A 20984-nucleotide genomic window follows, 5' to 3' on the forward strand; every position below is an offset into this window, starting at 1 on the left:
GTGTGTGACGTCACACTAACACGCCTCAGTAAAACCTGTACGCCACACGACTATATAATACAAAAATATCTAGCACTACAAGAAAAATACAGAAATTATACTGCCTTTTATACTGATGAGTCAAAAACTCATGTTCATGTAGGAAGCGCAGTGATACAAGGAAAAAATGAAAATTCAGTACGACTGCCCTCATGTGCTACAGTTTTCACCGCGGAGTGTTATGCTATTGGTGTTGCGGTACAGAAAATAACAAATGAAAACATCAAAAACAGCATCATTTATACAGATTCACTGAGCGTCCTTACAGCAGTAAACTCCAAAAATGCCACGGAGCCACTGATTGGAAGCATCATACACAACATAGTAAAGATGACAACGCAAAAACATGTTATAAAATTATGCTGGGTTCCCAGTCACGTTGGCATTAGGGATAATGAGAAAGCCGACATGTGTGCTGCACAAGCCAGAACCATGGAAATAAAACATGTGAATCTGCCTCCTAGTTATTACATGAAGTTAGTGCATAGCAGACTAAGAGCCAAGTGGCAAGCTTCTTGGGAAAATGGACACAACAAGCTGCATACCATAAAGCCCATTTTAAAAGAATGGAAATCATGCCGCCATAAAGAGCGTTTTATCGAAGTAATTTTATGGCGTTTACGCATAGGTCACACACACATCACCCATATCTTCTTAACAAAAAAAGACAAACCTCTGTGTGAAATGTGTGGTGAGGAGCTCACAGTAAATCACATTTTTAATTTCCTGTTCGCATCTCGAAGTACTTAGAAAAAAATTTTTTACGGTATTTTACAATGAACACATTCCATTTCATCCCGCATTGCTTTTAGGCGAACAAACACTTGTCGAGTTTTCACTTGTCTGTAAGTTTCTAAAGAAAGCCAATGTTTTAAATCTATTATAATGTAACCTCTGTACACTTGACATAACATCATCTAACCTTGTGTTTGGCGGATGATTGCCATGGTAGCTTATGCGCCATAAAACCCCATCTAATAACTAACTAACAATTCACCAACAGACCCCTCGCGATCAGGCCACTTCTTCTCCGGTTTGAAGAGAAATGCCAAGAACTAGATATAATGGACACATTGCCTAATATTGCCCGCAAACGTGATCCACTCCTGCCTTGGTACTGCCTACCATCCGTGTGCGACTTCACATTAACATAATTTCGGAAGAAACATACACCGCATGAAACGATATTACAAGAGTATTTAGCACTAAACGAAAAATACGGAGAATACGAAGCATTTTATACTGATGGATCAAAATCAGCACAATATGTCGGAAGTGCTGTGGTTCAGACTAATTGCGAAAAAATAGTACGCCTGCCTGAGTGCGCATCCATTTTCACCGCCGAGAGTTACGCAGTCTAGGTGGCTGTAGAAAAAATAATAAATGAGAACATTCAAAACAGTATCATTTACACTGATTCTCTGAGCATACTAACCTCACTTCACCATAGAAATGCAGTGACACCACTAATTGGTGACATCATACACAACATAACAAGCGCCACAATACAGGGACAAGACATAAAATTTTGCTGGGTTCGCAGTCACATTAAAATCACTGGATATGAGAAGGCAGATGAATGTGCGGGAAAAGCTCGGAACAAAGAAATAAAGAAAGTGTACATTCCTTACAAAGATGGTATGAGGTTGGTGCAGTGCAAATTAAGAAATAAATGGCCATCGCAATGGAATATCGAAAGAAATAATAAGCTACATTTAGTAAAACCCATCCTAGGCGAATGGAAATCATGGTCACACCAAAAACGATTCATCGAAGTTATTTTATGCCGTCTCCGTATTGGACACACACATCTCACCCACAACTTCCTGCTAACAAACAATGACAAACCTGTTTGCGAGCAATGCGGACATGAACTTACCGTAAACCACATACTACTATCATGCACAAAACTTGAATCATTAAGGAAAAAATATTTTGCTACATTTTACAAAGAACATATCCCATTTCACCCAGCGTTGATTTTAGCTGAACATGCACCCGCTAGTATACTTGATGTTTTTAGCTTTTTAAGGGAAGCCGGTGTTCTTCAAAACCTGTAATGTTCTGACCCTGTGCTTCTCTACTTAGAACGATACACCTCAGCCACTTTCTCGGTCCTGAGAAGGAGGCTGAGGTTTTTTTGAGTAGTTGGGGGCCTCGAGATCCTTGGCAAGCTAAGGATGTCCACGGAGGCTAACCAACTTTTAAAAGCTTCTGCAAACAGCCATTTCTAAAAGTTTGTATTTAATCTGCCAGGTAATAAAAATAACTTTTATGCCCTTTACACCACCGTTTTTATCAAGTTTGTTTTCACACTCTGCTCAAGCCAATTTTTCCATACCTTGTTCTTGGCGCATGATAGCCTTAGCTGCTTATGCGCCAATAAACCCAACACAACACAACACAACGTCACTCCGGCTGCAGATTGGCCTCATATCGCACCGTCGGACGTCGCCCGGCGGAAGCCTGCACGATGCCTGCACGCTTCGGTTCGCGCCATCGCGCGCGACGCGGCGGCGGCGCCATCATCGCTGCATCACGTGATATCTGAAGTCACGCCAGGGATGAGGCGGCGCGCGCCCAATGTCGCCTTAGTCTCTGTGCCCGCAACCGTCTTTGTGCCCGCAACCGCGCCAGCGTCTTTGCGCCGGGCGTGTATGCGGTCAAGATGCCTCCAAACGCTAAGGACATGCTTCGCATCCACTGGGCTTCACCTTGATAAGCCTCCAACTTTTTTTTCTTCTCTATGCGGATGATACAAATATTTTCTTTTCTTCTGATGATTTATCTCTCTGCGTAACCGCAAATATGTGGCTTGGGAATCTGTCTCAGTGGCTTCAGGCTAATCAACTTAATTTAAATGTGAAAAACAAACAAAATATATTTTATTTGGTCCTAAAAATAAGCGGACCAATCTTACGTATACACTGAAATTTAACCTGCATACTTTAGAAAGAGTATCCGAGCATAAATTCTTAGGGGTCAAATTTCATGAAAACCTTCACTGGTCCGAACATGTAAATTCAGTAAAAAGTAGTATTGCTCAGATGCTGGGGATGCAAACAGAATTCAAGCTTACCTTCCAAAGAACCTAAAACGCCAGCTATATTTCGCCTTAATTCATTCCCGGTTAACTGACTGTCCACTTGTTTGCGGCGTAACTTCAAAATCAAACCTTAATAAATTATACCTGATGCAAAACAAAGGTTTAAGATTTACTCATGGCCTATCGTCTTATGAACACGTGTCTGAGTTTTTTGTTAAAAATGGTATATTGAAACTTGAAGCCTTGTATTAACAGCGGCTTTCCGAAGCTATCTATCTAGAGGTGAAAGCAAATAGCGAACTTTTCTACTTACACTAAGAATTCACCTTATTACACGTTCAGACACCAATCCTTTGTTAAACCTTTCATTAGAACGAATTATGGTATGCAACTGCTCAACTGGCAAATTCCTAACTGTTTGAATCTTTCCCCGCCTTTAATCGAAATCATTTATTGTTGTTCCCTGATTTCCTCCAGAAAAAAGGGGAAAATGTATTTTCTGTATAGGTTGTAAGCATACCTAGATATTGGGTCAATGATGCTGCTTGCGAATAGCATATCATAATGCAATGTTGTCCTGTGATTTTATTATTTTCTACTTTATGAGTTCATGCCCACTGATTGGTTCTGCATTTTATTATTCATATTATTCTATCAACTTATTTTGTGCTTAGTTTACACAATTGTATAATTTGACTACTTCGTGCTCGCTTCAATCTTGCTCTTTTTAATTTCCTCTGTAATCGACAGATTGCCCCTGTTCATGTGCAAGTTTGCTTTATTTGCAGTCATTTCTATGTGTGTGCTGTTTGTGCTGCAAGTTTTGTAGGGACATTGGCCCAGTCAGGCGTTCATTGCTATCGCCTTTTGCCTCTGCCCCTTGGCACTACTTCTGTACTGTCTTAAGCACAATAAACAAACAAACAATGTCTTGCTCGAATTTTTTGCCTCACTATCGAAACGTTCAAACAGCGGATGAGCTGCGCTCAAATTTCGCATTAGGAGGTGACGCCATCGTCGGCAATCTTTTTGAATCTCGGACTAGTAACGTAGTTATTTATTACTAAAAATTGTTTTTTTTATGTGGCCCAGAGTATTCATCCCCTGCAACTACGCTTGCATTCCGCATAAATGCTTGCATTTCGCTTTAGCTGCTTCTGCAGCTGAGTATTTAGAAAAGACCTGAGTGAGCATTAGGGCGTACTCGTATGCATGCTTGTATAGCGCTCCGAAACGGTTGTAAATAACGTCCGGTTCCTCGCAGGGCAACATGGAGGCCTTTGGCGTTCGCAGCGCTGTGCAAGAGTTTTTTCGCCAGCGTCTGAATACGAAGACTGCAAGAGGTGCTGGTTTGCTGGAAATTCGAACACCCTACACCCGAGCGAGTCTAAAATTGCCCCTGCTATGCACCGACGGTCCGGGAAGGACATGTAACCTGCTAAAGAACCTCCCCGCGGTCAATGAACTGCTGTATCTCACGGCGGCTGAAGTAATAGAGGAGGTGCCCCAAAAAGTGACCATTCGAATCTTTGAGGGCTTTCACCACGAAGGATACACCGCGGATGCAACGCTGCTCGAATATGCGGCCAAGTTCCTCCAAGCCATCGTTGCTGACCACCGCTGCGTGATAATGATTGACGTGAGTGAAAACAACCAAGTCTTCCACAATTTTTTAGTCTTTGTTATTTTGATTGGTAGAAGAAAAAAAAAACCGATGAGTCTATGTTGTCACAGGGTGCAGGGTATCATTTCTAGTTACAAAAGCTTCCAAGTATATGAGCAAATTCAGCAAGTTGATTTCAGGTCCAAGAAGTGGAGGCATATATTAGGCTCTATTAAAGAAGCAAAGTTTACAATCCACTGAGCTGCTCAAGCAGAGCAGAAACACGACGAAACAGCAGGAAAAGGAGCCACTCTTTAGCAAGGCACAAAATCAAGGTAATCCAAGCATATTTCACCTCTTAGTCGGTTTGGGAGAGCCGGGCCCGTCATAAACATGCTTTTTTTATATATAAGTGCAGCTTACCATGCGTTTTCTGCCACTTTGTATCCCGCTTAGGTCAAGTTGGTATCACCGAAAGAACTTGTTTCTATTCCCGTCGAGAAGTGCACGGGTACTAAATTACCATTTTGGTTCCATTTTTGAAGAGTCAAGGGTGTCAAGTGGCTAGGAAAGTGAGGCTTCTATGATATCACTCAGCTCTCGTCTGTGCACTTTGTTCGAGGGGATGAAGGCTTTGAGCACATCATGATTGTCCTGCTATAAAAGTGGTGAACTTGTATTTTAAAATCAGCAACAATCATAAAATGGCTGCGCTTCATGAAGCGCACCGCCCGTCCCAGAAGGAATCAGGATACGTGGCGGCATCTTTGGTCTGGATCCCTCGAATAAGCACTTGTTCCGTCCAGTTCAGAAACCTTGTCATATACGTGGCAGCGGCTTTCAAGTTCCAGATGAGGACTCCGGGAATAAGGGTATGAAATGTTAGCTCGTATTACGTAGTGATGATAAAAGTAAGAAAATTTGAAACAATAGCTAGTAATACAGCTTGAAAGGAACCCTGAAATGATTTGGATGGGCAAATTCTTGCGGAATAGATCTATAGGGGTGGCCTTTTTGCGTGTTCTGAAGAAATTTGAAGGCTCTTGTGCAAACATTTTTTTTAAAATCGCTGCTTGCAGTAGCTGGCAACCAGCTAGAGCAAGACACCTCACCGTGCGTCCTCTACGCCTATGGCGTCAGGGGGGGGGGGGGAGAATGGGGCGAATTTGAAGACTCTTAAGGTCAACAAGATTTGATATCGATTGCTGCGCTGCCCACAATTTGACGTGCAAAAATACGGCCGCATAGTGGCTGAACAAACATCCCGTGAAACTGGCGCTTCCTAGCAATGATCAGATTAAAGTCAAAAGAGCGATTGCCGCATTCTACTCAATGTGGTAGTTCTGGGCACACGATAATCGCCCGAATTTCGCACTACGCAAGCACGGACTTCGGTCAAGTGTAGTGTACCATTTTCACATAGCAAAAGTGCTGTGATACGCTTTGTGGATCTAATTTGTTGACATCTTTATATAAAATTCTGGGTAGGCTTTAGTGGCTCGAGCATCGATCTCACATGCGGGAGGTGCAGGGTTCGAGTGCCAGTTCTGCCGGCTACGCGCCGATAATACAATAGGTGCAAGCTTTCCATTGGTCTATTTATTTGCTTCTGTTGGTTAAATACATGAAAAAATGACCTCTCATTCCGCCTCGTGAAAAAAAAAAAAAAAACTTCTGGTACTTCGCTCGTTGGTCATTGCTGCCCTTGCGATAATTAAATCATTTTTTCTTGCGTTGCATTTTTTAATGCAGTTGTTTGGTTTCAGCCATACTGCGGACAGTCCTTAAGTAACGGCGGTATTCCAACACAGCTCGTGATAAAACAAATCAATAGGTTTTTTTTAGAGAAGTTGGTACAGGCGTAGCTGTGGTCACCCCATGGAATGAATGGAAAAAATGATGGCTTCTGTGTTTGCGCAGATGTCTGCTATAATTTAGTGCGGCCCCTACGTGACCTCGTCAAAATTTTAACCTTTTGCATATTATCAGTAAATTTCATTCATACTTTACCTGCTACCTTCACCTACCCTCTGTGATACATTCGAACATCTGCCAGCTGCCTTTGCAAAGCGTTCAAAAATTTTCCAGATTAGTGCTTCGCCGCGCGGAAACCGAGCCATCGAGGCGCTCCTCTGGACCAGCCTAGGAGTGAATACGTGGTTGACTGGCCTCTACCTGGCTCGCGTTCCATTGAGCGTCGCTGGCACATCACAAGCCATCACTGTCATCCATGGCCTCCTCAAGTTGCATCTCGTCGAACTCTCACTCTACCAAGTCAAGTTTGAGCTTGAGAGACCCACATCGCTGCTCGGTTTGACAGCCGGCCTGATGGAAACGACAAAGCTCAAACGGCTCAGGATTGTCGGAATTCGTATACACCCCCAGGTAATGCGACTAACACTAACTGCTGTTGTTGATTTTCTGTGCTCTACTTTTTTCTCGTTCCCGTCTCATATGCGCTGTAATACCAATAGAGGCCACGCAGGCCGCGCGAGCTTGATTGCCGTGGTGGCGTTTAACTCCAGCAATGCAGAGTCAGCGCACCACCAGTGATCTCATAAACTGTTGATTCGACGACTCTGGGTACTGCATTCATGCTAAAGGTAATTGAAGGTTAACTTCGTACGCAGACCTTTCACATGCTTAGCACGACACTAAAGATATGGCCGAAGGGTTCAGTTTCTGCTGTGGTAATCTCGCGAACTTTTCCTTGGCCTCTCGGGAGCGCTGCCTGTGCGTTACAGGCGACAAAAGTGCTTTTTAATGCCCACTGGCACCACTGATTAATAAAGCGTAAGCACTGTTCAGTATTAGTGGTAGTCTAAGCTGTGTGTGTGATTTTTGCATCTCAGTGGCATGTTGTACAAGGTCGCTGCACTCTGCGCCATAATTCCGCTCATGAGCCTCAGCTTTCATCCATGAACGCTGAAGTAAAACTACCACCTGTGCGCATAGAAGTTCCGTATCCGAGGAAATCAAGAAGCCACTGACCGTAGCGCAGAACCAAGAAAATTTTGAATCTGTCCGGGTTTCTTGTTCGCAATTAGCAGGATAGGAGCGAATTAATAAGCGAAGAATGTGACGTAATGACCGGACCCATATTCTTGGCATCGGCCTTCGTTCTTGTTTGAAGTTGCTTGCGTGCTATGGGCGAATAGGGGTTTGAGAGGATGGCGCGTCGTCAGGTTCCTCACTTTGAATAAGATAGAGGTGTTTCCCCAATTAATCTGCTCCCCCGTGTGGTTGCTCTCATTGCTCATCCTTTACGCGTCTCGAAAATTTTCCTGTCCGTCGATATAGGCATAAATATCGTTCATGAGAAGTGTCGTATCGGCAAATGCAAGGCGTTTATCTGGTAATCAGGCCCTGGCGGTCATTAGCCAGTTTCGATTCTGAATGGCTTCGTTAGAACAGAGGACGACCCGACTTAGCACTAGATTTGCGGTGGCTGGCGCCCTTTTCAACGCTTAGCACATCTACTGGATGAATATTCAATGCTTCTATGCTTCTGTGTCCAAGCGGAGCGAATGTCCGAAGCAATATGGCAAAAATTTCTCCCTCTTCAAGCTGCGCGCAAGCCTGGCTTGTCTGCGCACTTTACATACTCGAACAGTATTTGCCTTAAATCGCTTATACTTGGCTATTATGATTCATGTTCAAGAAATTGCTCGCCTCAAACTTCGGATACCCCGCAGGGGCGTCTGATTCGTGCAGACGTTGGTGAGTTGCGAAACCACGGGTACCTGAGCATCCGCAGGGACATCCCCGCAGAGGGATGATGGTGAGCAGTGCGCCACCACGGACCCGAGCACCCACGCTTAGCCGTGCCTGGCATCGCCGTGCCCGGTGAAAAGGGGATCCTGGTGGTTGAGCCGAAGGTGAGCGTTTGGACCTTTAAGGCCCCTAGGCGGAGGCTACACACCACTTTGGCCCCAGCTTCCTGTAGACAGCACCTCCGGCCTGACCCGACCGGGCGAAATCGGCAGTCGCATTTTCCTATCCTCCTCTCTATCTTTCACTTTCTATATCCTTTTTACAACTTTCCTGTATCCTTCTCCCTTCTTGGTTTTTTCCTTTTCTCCTGACGGCGAGGGTTAACCTTGTGTGACCAACTACCCTGAGTTGAGTCATACTGGGTTATATTTGAGGTGTACAGCGGCCGTGGGCAGGACTTGCTCGCAAGTTCCTGTCCCGTCCCCTTGTTGGGCTCCGTGGTGGGTGGCTGGCACCATGACCGAAAAACCTCAATTATTTTATGGCTCCCCCGCCCCTTTTGGAAACCTGATCGCTCTCTTAAGAGAGGGCGGAACGAAGCCGAGATTTTTTTTTTCAAAAAGAAAGCAACATTTCCCAAATTCCATGTCGTCCACAGCGAAGTGCGAGATTAACAGGCTAGAATTCTACCTCCGTTCATGGTATCGAATGCTTAACAGAGGCTTTGGGCCCCGGCTACAAAGTATCAAAAATGGTGAGCGGCGATTTACTGCTGGAACTCCGAGACAATTTTCAAACCTCCAAACTCGCAAACATAATGTTTATTGGGGACACACCTTTCTTCATCACAGCTCACCGATCCCTCAACACTGTCCGTGGCGTCATCTCAGAAAATGATTTTCTACACCTCAAAGAAAAAGAAATGCTAGGACTATGACCAAAGCGTCATAGATGTGTACCGAATCAAAGTCCACAAGGACAACACAGAAATAGATACCAAACACCTGGTCCTCACTTTCAACATATGCACATTTCCTGAAACCATCGACGTTGGATACCTCAAAGTAAATGTTAGACACTATATCCCTAACCCCCGAAGATGCTTCAATTGTCAGAGGTTTGGCCATGGCTCAGAGCTGCCGCGGCTGCAAATCTTGCGCGAAGTGCGCGTCAAAGGACCACCAATCTGAGGAATGTGACGCAGCTCTACGCTGCGCTGACTGTGAAGGAGACCACGCGGCGTACTCCTGGGCATGTTCGTCCTGGAAAAAAGAAAAAGAAATGATCACCGTAAAGACAAAGGAAAGTATTTCGTTTAGAGAAGCGAGGAGGCGTTTTGCGCTTACCCACATATTCTCCTTCACAGCGAAACCAAATTTTGCTGATGTGGCGCGCAGAGGCGGTGCACCAAGCAGCACTCTGGCACCTGTGGAAGCCACTTTCACCGAGCCTAGGGCAGGGACATCCACGCCCCATCCGCCGCGGTGGCTCAGCGGTTATGGTGCTCGGCTGCTGACCCAAAAGACGCGGGTTCGATCCCGGCCGCGGCGGCTAGATTTTCTTTGGAGGAGAAATTCTAGCGGCCCGTGTACTGTGCGATGTCAGTGCACGTTAAAGAACCCCAGGTGGTCGAAATTTCCGGAGCCCTTAAGTACGGCGTCTCTCATAGCCTTAGTCGCTTTGGGACGTTAAACCCCATAAACCATAAACCAGCCACGCCCCAGGCAGGGACAGCGAAGGCTGCCCTGCCATCTTCAAAGCAGGGAGCGCCGGTCCATGGGTCGGCATCCCGCAGGGCTTCCCCCGTCGGGGGAGGCCTGGAACCCACAGACCCGCGGCTTTACCGCGGTCTTCCAGCACCTCTGACGGGGTGATGGATCTAAGCCCCAGCACGCCTGCTTTACAGCGGCGGAACAGCTCTCTTGAGCGAAAGGACAGGGCCCTCATAACGGGCCCAGAAAATAAGTAAATCCTTTATCATTCCTACCCCAAACATAATCATAGCTTTTATAGTTCAGTGGAACTGTAGAGGACTGTTGAGGAATTACAATGATATAACAGATATTTCAGCGTCAATTGCCTGTAGCTTTACGTCTACAGGAAACAAATCTTGGTCCACAACACATGAATATCTTGAAACGTAAACATTTAGACAAGATCGCGAGCAGGCAGATAGACTTTCAGGAGGCGTCGCAATTGTCGTTCAAACCGGCGTCCCTGCTCAAGAGATCAGACTCAAAACAAACTTGAGGCAGTTGCGGTCAGCATTGTCAGCAACAAAACCATAACTATCTCTTCTGCATATCTTCCTCCGCATATAAAATTAACAGTCCGTGACCTACAGGAACTCATCGCTGAACTGCCAGGACTATACCTAGTAGTCGGGGATTTTAACACTCACTCCCCTTTTTGGGTAAGCGAATGCTGTGACGCTAGGGGCCTGATCATCGAAGATTTTATTCTCACAAATAATGTATGTCTTTTAAATACAGAAAAGGCCACGTTCTATTCACCAACGTCTGGAAAACTGAGCTCTGTAGACTTGTCTTTTAATTCACCATCTGTTTTTAACGATTTTAAATGGGATGTTTTAGACAACCCGTATGGGAGTGATCCCCTGCCAGTTTTTATCAGCCAATCATCCTCACCTGCCATACTCCCAACTAAACCACGACGATGGAAGCTCTATTTAGCTGACTGGGCATTATACAGCGAAAAAGGCAGTTTAGAAAGTATTTTCTCACACACACTTAGCGTTGACGAATAAATGAAAATCTCCCGAAGTGTGTCATCGATGCTGCACGCCTAGCTATTCCACAGTCCACAGGACTGGTGCGCCAAAAGCACGAGGTTTGGTGGACACAAGAATGTAAGATAGCGTAAAAACAGCAAAGTAAAGCCTGGGGCGTTTTTCGTAGGTATCCAAGTCACGAGAATCTCATAAGTTTCAAAAAGGCAAAAGCTAAAGCCTGATATATACGTCGTAATGCCGAAAAAACTTCTTGGCAATGTTGCGTGTCCTCCATATAAAGCACAATAACATAAAAAAATTATGGGAGCACGTTAGAAAAATAAATGGCAGCTACTCCCCGTTCACACTTCTTCTTCTAACAGACCCCGGTGTACAGACGAGCATTAAAGAACAAGCAGTCATTATGGGTCAACATTTTTCAAGTTTCTAGTTCGTCACATTACACACAGCCATTCTTAACATACAAAAACGCAATCGAAAAACAAAGGCTACCTACGACAGGCAGCACAAAGGAACACTACAATAATTTGATTACACTTCAGGAAATTCAGAGAGTACTGTCTATAGGTAAACAAACTGCGCCAGGTCCCGATGAAATTCATTATGAACTGCTGTCTCACCTATCTGGACCCTCTGTAGAAGTTCTGCTACAATTTTTTAACAAAATATGGGAGGAAGGAAAAATACCAGCAGCTTGGAAAAAAGTAATTATTGTTCCATTCCTAAAATCAGGAAAACCACCAACCTGTCCTGGCAGTTACAGGCCTATAACGCTTACAATCTGTATAGCCAAATCTTTTGAAAGTGTTCTTAATATTAGGTTAATGTTTATTTTACAATCCCATAAGCGTTTGGATGTCCACCAGTGTGGTTCTAAAAAAGGAAGCTCCAAAGTTGACCATCTCGTCTGCCTTGAAAACACTGTCCGAGAGGTGTTTATACACAGACAACATTGGCTTGCTGTCTTCTTCGATATGGAAAAGGCATATGACACGACATGGAGGTTCGGGATTATTCGTGACTTGGCAGAGCTTGGCATCCGCGGGAGGATGCTAAAACGTCTAAGCGACTTTGTGTCGAACCGTTCATTCGAAGTTCGTCTCGGTGCTACCCTCTCGAAGAATTTCCTCCAGCAGAATGGTGTGCCTCAGGGATGCATTTTAAGTTCTACATTGTTCATAGTAAAGATGAATTCCTTAGCCAAAATAATTCCGCAGTCCATTATGTATTCAGTCTACATCGATGACTTCCAGACTTCATGCACATCTTCTAGCTTGTCAACTTGTGGGAGACAAATACAGCTTACCATGAACAAATTAGCAATCTGGGCTGACAGAAATGGTTTTAGGTTCTCCCCGCAAAAATCAGTTGCCGTTCTTTTCTCGCTCCAAAGAGGACCGCAGATTGATCCCACTCTCCTCTTAAATGGAGCCGTACTTCCAGTAAAACAAGAACACAAATTTTTAGGCCTAACTTTCGACAAAAAGCTCACGTTCCTACCGCACATAAACACCCTAAAAAAGCAACCCAATCCCTGAATATACATAAAGTGCTGTCCCGAAAACGCTTGGGTCCGATAGGTTGTGCCTTTTACACATCTATCGGTGAGTAGTGCGCTCTTCCTTAGACTACGGATGTATAGTATACGGGTCTGCGAGGCCATCATACCTTAAAAAGCTAGATCCATTACAGAACCTTGGTTCGCGCCTCGCAACTGGGGCGTACAGAACATCCCCTTTAAATAGTCTTCACGTAGAAGCAAATGAGCCACCTCTCAACAACAGGAGAACAATGCTAGCCTGTGCATATCTACCGAAAATAAGGTCATTGCCAAAGCATCTGTGTTACCCCATAGTTACTAAATGCCCATCCAGAATACTCTTTACCAACAAACCTCAAGCTGTCAGACCACTCCTCCTCCGCTTCGAGGAAAAAAGTCAAGGAATAAACATACTAGACGCACTACTAGGTTGCATGGAGACCTGATCCGTTGCCACCTTGGTACGCGATTCCTGATGTATGCAATTTCGCACTAACACACATTCACAAAAGGCAAACCCTACAGGATACATACAGCAAGCGTTTTGTGCAGTACGAGAAAAACACAAGAATTATGCCGATTTCTACACGGACGGTTCTAAAATAGCCCTATGTGTAGGGAGTTAGACCGTACAAGGTAAAAGGGAGAAAGTAGTAAGGCTGCCCCAGTGCGCTTCAATTTTCACAGCAGAATGCTTCGCCATTGCTGTAGCTGTAGATGACATAATGAAGAAAAACAGAAATAACACTGTTGTCTACACTGACTCCCTCGGTGTAATTACAGCAATAAACCCAAAGAATGCAGTCGAACCCATAATAGGAAGCATAATACACAATGTGATAAACCCAGAGAAACGAGGGCGTACAGTAAAGTTCTGCTGGGTTCCTAGCCATGTGAGAATCAGCGTTAACGAGAGTGCTGACGCATGTGCCGCGCTTGCTCGCCATCGTGAGGTAAAACAAGTAAACATACCGCAGAGGGACTGCATGAGGTTTGTTCAAAATAAACTTAGAGAAAAATGGCAGGCTTCATGGGACAACGAAGTTAACAATGTGCACTTGGTAAAGCCAGTCTTGGGTGAATGGAAAACCTGCAGGCACATGGAACGCTTTATGGGAATAATTTTATGTCGTATCCGCATTGGACACACACACATTACACATGATTTCTTACTGACGAAAAAAGACAATCCTCTTCGTGAAAGATGCGAAGGCGAGCTCACAATAAACCATATTTTTCTCTCATGTTCATACCTCGGAAAACTAAGAAAGAAACACTTTATTAAGTTTTATAATGAATGTATTCCTTTACACCCTGCCATTGTTAACTAGTCTTGTGTTTTTAGATTTTAAAAGAAGCAGGGGTTCTTAAAAACTAAATTTTAATCCACTGCTTCGCTTTATATATAATACACTTCAGTCTTGTTCTCATCCTTGAGAAGAAGACTGAGGTCTTTATTTGATTGGCTAGGAACCTAAATTTCCTTGCTCAACCAAGGACCGCTGATGAGGTTACCCGGTGTCCTTAAATGCTTTTACTTGCAGATAGTTCTAAAATTTCTTCCCTCTCTTATTACGCGGTACAACCAACTTTACACCCTCTATACCGTTTTATCACAAGTTAGCAAAAATCGGCACAAAAGAAATATCCTATACCTTGACTTGGCGCATGATAGCCTTAGCTGCTTATGCGCCATTAAACACAACACAACACAAATAAACCTCGGATAAACACCCCTGCTATATTGCATTCTCTGAGGATTTCTGTTACAGGGCAAATAATAGTACGAAAATCTGCGACACAGCTTTCGAGTGATTTCGTAATTCCTTGAACTGGACATATTTGTTTCCACCTATTTTCAAACCATTTTTCCGAAAACCCGAAAGATACGACAGAAAATTATTGAGAGTGTTCCAGCTGCTTCTTGCCATTATTAAAGTGAACCGTAGTTGGTGGACAATGGCCCAATACTATGAATCGCTCCCCCTCCCACTCCTGACCGCTGCGGTGTCTTAATGATTACGGTGTTCGGCTGCTGACCCAAAAGACGCGGGTTCGATCCCGGCCAGGGTGGTCGCATTTCTATAGAGGCGAAACGCTCGAGGCCCGTGTTCTGAGCGAAGCCAGTGCCCATTAAAGAGCTCCAGGTGGTATTCATTTCCGAGCCATTCACTACGGTGTCACTCATAGCCCGAATCGCTTTGCGACATTAAACCTCCTTATATTTTTTTTAATTTCCGATGCAGACTAAAAAAAAGACCAGTGTGCTGTAGAGTGTCAGCGCACAATAAAGAATCATAAATGGTCTTAACTGATTTATTATTATTTATCTGACACCCGCAGCGCCCTTTGGCATTAAAGTGGGGGGGGGGGGTTATAAATGCAAAATGAATATAGCACAATGCAAAATGCAAGACGCGTCACATCCAAGTAATGACAGCAACACAAAAAGTATAGACCATAACAAAAAAGCAGATACGCGGTTATACACACGCAAAGGGAACGCACGCATGTGCTTACATAACAGGGACAAGGCTGTCGTCACTTGTAATCGTGACATATGGCAGGGGAGATACAGAAACTACGAAATGAGAACACACACGTAGAGAAGCATAGGAAAATACTTATCACATTCAGGTGCAACCAGCAAACAGCATCTGCAGTGAACTGAGAGCAGAAATGCGTCATTTCAGTGCCGCTACACCATTTAGTGCAGATGAAAATGCGTCACTGGCAGTCTACGCCACAACAGCCGAGGGCAAGCGGTTCCACTGTCGAATTGTTTGGGGGAAAAAAGAACTGAAAGATTCAGTTTTGCACTTGTATTCGCCCACTTTTTGTCGTGATCCAGACGTAAGGACGCATAATGAGGTGAAAAGATGTAATTTTCACGTGGGATACCTGTTCGGGAATGATGTCATGAAAGATTTAAGCGAAGCACGGCTCTGCGAACTAGTGATTACCAGCCTAATGCTTGTTTAGGTAGCGTCGCACTAAATAACATATCATTGGCTGACTTACGTACACAACGTAACGGGCAGATCTGTTTTGAACTTTCTCAAGTTTATTTTTATGGAGTGCAGTCTGAAGTCGTGCACTGTTGCTTCCATCATAGACAATTTGTCGCCCCGGGACGTTTAAGCCCACAATCAACAACTGAGATATTAATTTGATATGAAAAACATCTGCAGCTCATAATAGTGAAAGCGTTGTGCACTTCACTGGTGAGATTTATTTTCCTTTAATATCCTGAATGTCATAGTAAAATTTGTGCCACGTGAAGCCGTTTGAGTGCGCAGAAATCCAATGTCTCCTCACTGATAGCGTTCTTTTCATACTGAAGAACATAACTTTCTGGCATGTAGAGCACTGTTGCAATAACAGGGGATGCAACCTGAAATATTGTTACGTAAATGTAGGCACACAAGGAGTAGTCACTGAGGGATGCTGACAGCAGCTCCCAGCAGCTCAGTCGAACCACTGCCGGCCAACGGCGCACAGATCACACTTCGTACTCTTCGCGCTCATTGGACGAGCACATAACTGTCTTCTTCGTTGTCCACTGACACAACTCCCGGCGGCGAAAGCATCGTCCCGATGCTAAGTGGAAGACGGAACCGGTGCACTGTATGGCTTGAAGCGAACCACGTGAACAGCGTCAGTGGTAGCGGGGGTGGATGACGACGGAGGGTCGAGTGGGGCAATCTCATAAGTCACGTCGGTCACCTGACGGAACACGCGATAAGGGCCCTACATTCCCCCCGCACCTCCACCAAGAGATGTTACGTAAATGTAGGCACACAAGGAGTAGTCACTGAGGGATGCTGACAGCAGCTCCCAGCAGCTCAGTCGAACCACTGCCGGCCAACGGCGCACAGATCACACTTCGTCCTCTTCGCGCTCATTGCACGAGCACATAACTGTCTTCTTCGTTGTCCACTGACAATATCTTCACCGAAAGGTACAATAGATTCGAGAAGGTTAGCAATGTTCATACCTTCAGTGTGAAGATAGGATAGGACTATCTATAGCGTCAAATACATCTCGCCCTCACCGATCTCCCTCTGCTGCAGAATCCTTCGGCGAAGGCTTTATTGGAAAAGGCTTTGGATGCCCTATCACGCATGACCACCCTGGAACGTCTGGAGTTGGACTCCACCTTCTCCTGTTGCACACGTGCGGCAGAATTTCTGCGGATGCTTGCCAACCCTTTCGTTCCGGTCGACCTGACTGTGCTTTGTGTACGTATTCCCGAGAACTCCCGAACAGCAGCACTCGTGTTCAAGGCGCTGGTGGAAAACCGAACCGTGACGAACCTCCACATGGACAACTTCACTTTAGGCTGGCAGGATGCGATGTCGCTCTCTACGCTTCTAATGAGGAACAGCACAATCCTGGATATCAGCTGCGGCCAGTGCCGATGGAACAGAAGAACACTAGAGGTAGGTGATGCTGTTGCGTTCCCCAATGTTTGTTTTTCGTGCTCTTGTGCCGTGGTTTGGCATAGTGAATTGAAAATGGTTATGAAGGCGCCTCACTCCTATTTATGATTGTCGTTTGAACTCTTCGTGCCGTGAATCTAAGGTAGCGAAAACGTTGTACCGCTTATTCTTCATACCATATTATTGACAAGTCCGAGAGTGCTCTCGGACTTATCACAGCTGATTATACAGCGCCCGAATGAACTTCACTTTTGAGATTGTGACATAGCCATTTACTACGATTTATTCAATATTTACGGGTGTTCTTCCCAAGTTCGCATACCTTCAGGTGCGTTATTCCTTCACTCCATTTCCCGAAGAATACTGCATTTTAATTTTGTACTTCTATGCCAGTTTTAAGTTCGTTCTCTTTCATAATTCCCTTCGCGTAAGAGGTGAATGTGTAGAAGCCACGCACAGGGCAACGTAGGTGGTGTGGATCCGTTAAGAGCCGTCCCTTTGGGAGCTTGGCCCGCTATGTGGACTGACCACCGCAAGTCATACCGAGCCCGAAAGAATGTCAGTCGAGCGTAGCGACGCAAATTACGACACGGTAGTCACGAGCACAGATTGGATTCAACCTCTCAAGTCTAGCTCCTCATGGTATTTGGCCGTATTTGTTAATGAGATCCGCTGGGCTGAACGTATTATGATTGACCCCGAACATAGGCTTTGTGTGAAGTGTCGCAAGTGCACATTCCCACACGGCTGGTTTTATTAGTGACGTCGCTAGCCGTTAACTTGTTTTCCCGCGGTCAACTTGGCCGCACTCTCAATACGTAACACGCCCTTCTCGTAGAGCTGCAGGTTTCAGCCGTTGCGGCTGTTGCGGAGGTGCTGTCGTTGCCAGGGATGAACCGGACGTCGCAGTGACGAGAGCGGCAAGATCCCTCGCGTACATTGTTTGTGCAAGAGGGGCACTGCAGCAGAACTGAGCGACAGTTTTACTTGTACAAGTGATGAGCACAGTCCTGATATTGAAGACGGTGTTTTTGGATTCAGGGTGGTTAACCGCTTACGCAATGTAATGCGCTGCGCGAATGTAGCGCGCCAGAGGAGTGCTGGCATTCCCCAAGTTTTCCTGCTACATATTCTATATTTCCAAAGAGAGCAGCTTCCTGCGGCTCTCGGGAGAAACATGATGTGACACAGTCAGCTCACAGCTCCGTTCGAGGATTTATTATGTGAAGGTGTTTATTCGAAGCGCTGGCCGGTAGGCGCTGGTCGAAAAGCGTCATGACGGTCACACTCAATAATCCCTCAGGGATCCTGACTCACTTCGTGTACCTCTGCACTGCGCTCCTTGAACTGCTGCTGGTCGGTCCCATTACTGTTAAAAAGATTTGTCCGTATTTGTAAGAACAAATCTAGTAAACGGGTTTATTTCTAAGCTGTGTAGAGGACTACTTATGGACACAAGTCAGCTGTAATTCTGTGTAAGATATGTAGAGCCCTTGGTCTCTCATTTCCGAACTTTTAGAGACCATTTGGTTTTTAGGGGTGTCGTGTAGACTTCTTCACGGCAGACAACCAAAGCCCGTGGCCTGAATACTTTTGCGAAAGATGGTATATATACTGGCCTACCTGCCAACATATCTAGGTCCTAGACACCGCAGCCGACAGCATGGGACATTTTTAGGTCATACAGCACTGATATCACTTTGCATGCTGGTGCGAATCATTGTGCAATTAAGATAGGGTCAGAAAATAAGCTAAAGAACGAATCAAGCATATCAATCTAGGCAGAACAATATACCTTACATCTTTGCGCTTTACAGAAGAGGTGAAATTATTAGAGAAATGTTTCGCCACTCCAACACGTTAACAGTTCGAGCAGTGCTCTTGACGCCGCAAGGTAGCGTAACCTAGGTGGCCCGCCTGCCTCCTATATTGTTCTCTGGGATCCAGCTGCCAGAGCCATGCCCGTGATTTTTAGCGCGTAACTCCGATGCCCGCAACGCCGACAGTGGAAGTTCTGCAAAACAGGGCCTTCAATGCTATTGCGTTAAACAACGTGGAGGAAGGCTCACGCGAGCATCATAACGGACTAGAGTTATCGTTAGTTGGCATATCGTATATCAACGCAGGTTTCATAAATTTTCTTCGGCAATCACTCTTTTTTGTGACAAAACACGGGAGAAGTAAAAAGAACATATTGCATAGCTCAAGAGTGTCGACGTTGGTGCATTTGCAGTTTTTCATGGATTGGGCGTAGGACGGGGACCAGGGAAGGAAAGGAAGAGGAAAGGTGGTCCGACAGAGCATCTTCCACTTGACTATCCCGCAGTGGGGTGAGCTATAAGGATATATGTAAAATAAGAAAAGGAAAGGGTGTGAGAACAATAACAATCGGTCACTCAAGCATGTCACTCTCAGATAGCTATAGACTGCTTTGTAGGATTTGAGGGCCGCCGATTGCTGCCCCGCCACTGCGAAGATCTCCCGTTCCACCAGAAGGCGAGGATTGTGGCGGCGCAGAGCACCGCATAGGGACGCCTCTCACAGCTGTAAGAACTACGCTCACAGTAGTCATCAGAATATCGGCTCACACTACATGTGTCACAGGCACGACTACTGGCCATGCTAGAGCAGAAGAACTGTTTCTTTGTAAAATCAACATCAAGTTGCAGGGGGCAGAGCAGTGTTACTTCTGTCGCGGTATCATAGGAGAAAGGCGAAGCCATTGTCTTGTGTCAAGCGACCGCAGTGGTGGCCTCCAGGTAAGAGCACCCGCTTCGCATGCAGGGGGTTCGATGCGCAGTGCCGCCGGGTACCCACCGGTGATACAATGCGTACACGCTTTCCCTTGGCCTGGCGCTCGGCCTCTTCCGGGTGGAATGCTTGGGAAGTGGGTGTTTGACAGCACCTTCAAGAAGAAAAATATCTCGTGCAACGGTGCTCTTCGGCCCCCGATGCCCTTGCGCCATAAAAAATCAGTTCCACAAGAGAAATTGTGAGCTCCCTCGTCAGCGTGCGAAGCCGGCCCGCTGCGTCAAAATTTAATAAAGAAATAGACACATGAAGTGCCTCGTTGTGGACAGATCGGGCGTCTTCGTACGCACGCGGTTTCCTGCGAGTCGTAGTGTTCCGGCAGCCGTGGAAAATTAAATCGTGAACGTTGGCTGTTGCTCTGTCATGAAGTTAACGGATTTCTGTAAACAGCTGTTCATATTAACCGCGCCGTAGTGCAGATTGCAGACCCTGTATGGTTGCTATGAAATATAAAAAAAAAACAGCATTCATTTCAGTTTTCTTGTTTGAACAAATCAGCTGTAGTTTGGGCGTAATGTGTTACAGATGCTTAATTTAATCAATTGGGCGTAATACTTTATGCAAGTACAGCAGGCACACTACTTCGCCTAGAGTTTCACAAAAGTAAGCCAAGCAAGTTGAAACGAGATTGCCGTGGACGCGATATTCATAGAAGCAAAAACAAACAACAAAATAAATGTTGAGGTATATTTGCAGTTACACCGCCAAGAAGTACCTTCAAATTTAAAAAAAAGCAAGAGCGAAAGCTCGCAACATTCGCCGCATTGCCAAAAAAAGCGTCGTGAAAGAGATTCGTTTCGTCTAGGAACAGCCAACTTACATCGAAAAAAAAAATGTGGGAGGTCCGCAAACTAGATGGTCGCTATTCTCCGTTCATGGTTCCTCTTCTGAAAGCCCCTGGCATGCAGATATAAAAGACCAAGCAGATATATATTAGGTGAACCTTTTTCCACTGCATCTACTTACTCTCACTGTACAGAATGATTTTTTAAATGCAGAAACACAGCCGAAAGTTAAACACAGCTAACAACGGGAAG

The 20984-nt window shown here is 45.3% G+C and overlaps 1 protein-coding gene across 1 annotated transcript in view; it reads right to left on the minus strand.

Moving 5' to 3' along the window:
• Positions 1-15262: 15262 nt before the first annotated feature.
• Positions 15263-20984, minus strand: part of LOC149370175 (uncharacterized) — a 230897-nt gene continuing 225175 nt past the window's right edge. The window contains exon 4 of the mRNA XM_089560409.1: positions 15263-15361. Within this exon, the coding sequence (XP_089416535.1) occupies positions 15328-15361 (34 nt within the window). The 3' untranslated portion in view covers positions 15263-15327. The remainder of the gene's footprint in view (positions 15362-20984) is intronic.

The sequence above is a fragment of the Amblyomma mixtum genome, chromosome 1 (assembly GCF_055824585.1).
Source record: "Amblyomma mixtum isolate Tamu chromosome 1, ASM5582458v1, whole genome shotgun sequence".
Lineage (NCBI taxonomy): Eukaryota > Metazoa > Arthropoda > Arachnida > Ixodida > Ixodidae > Amblyomma > Amblyomma mixtum.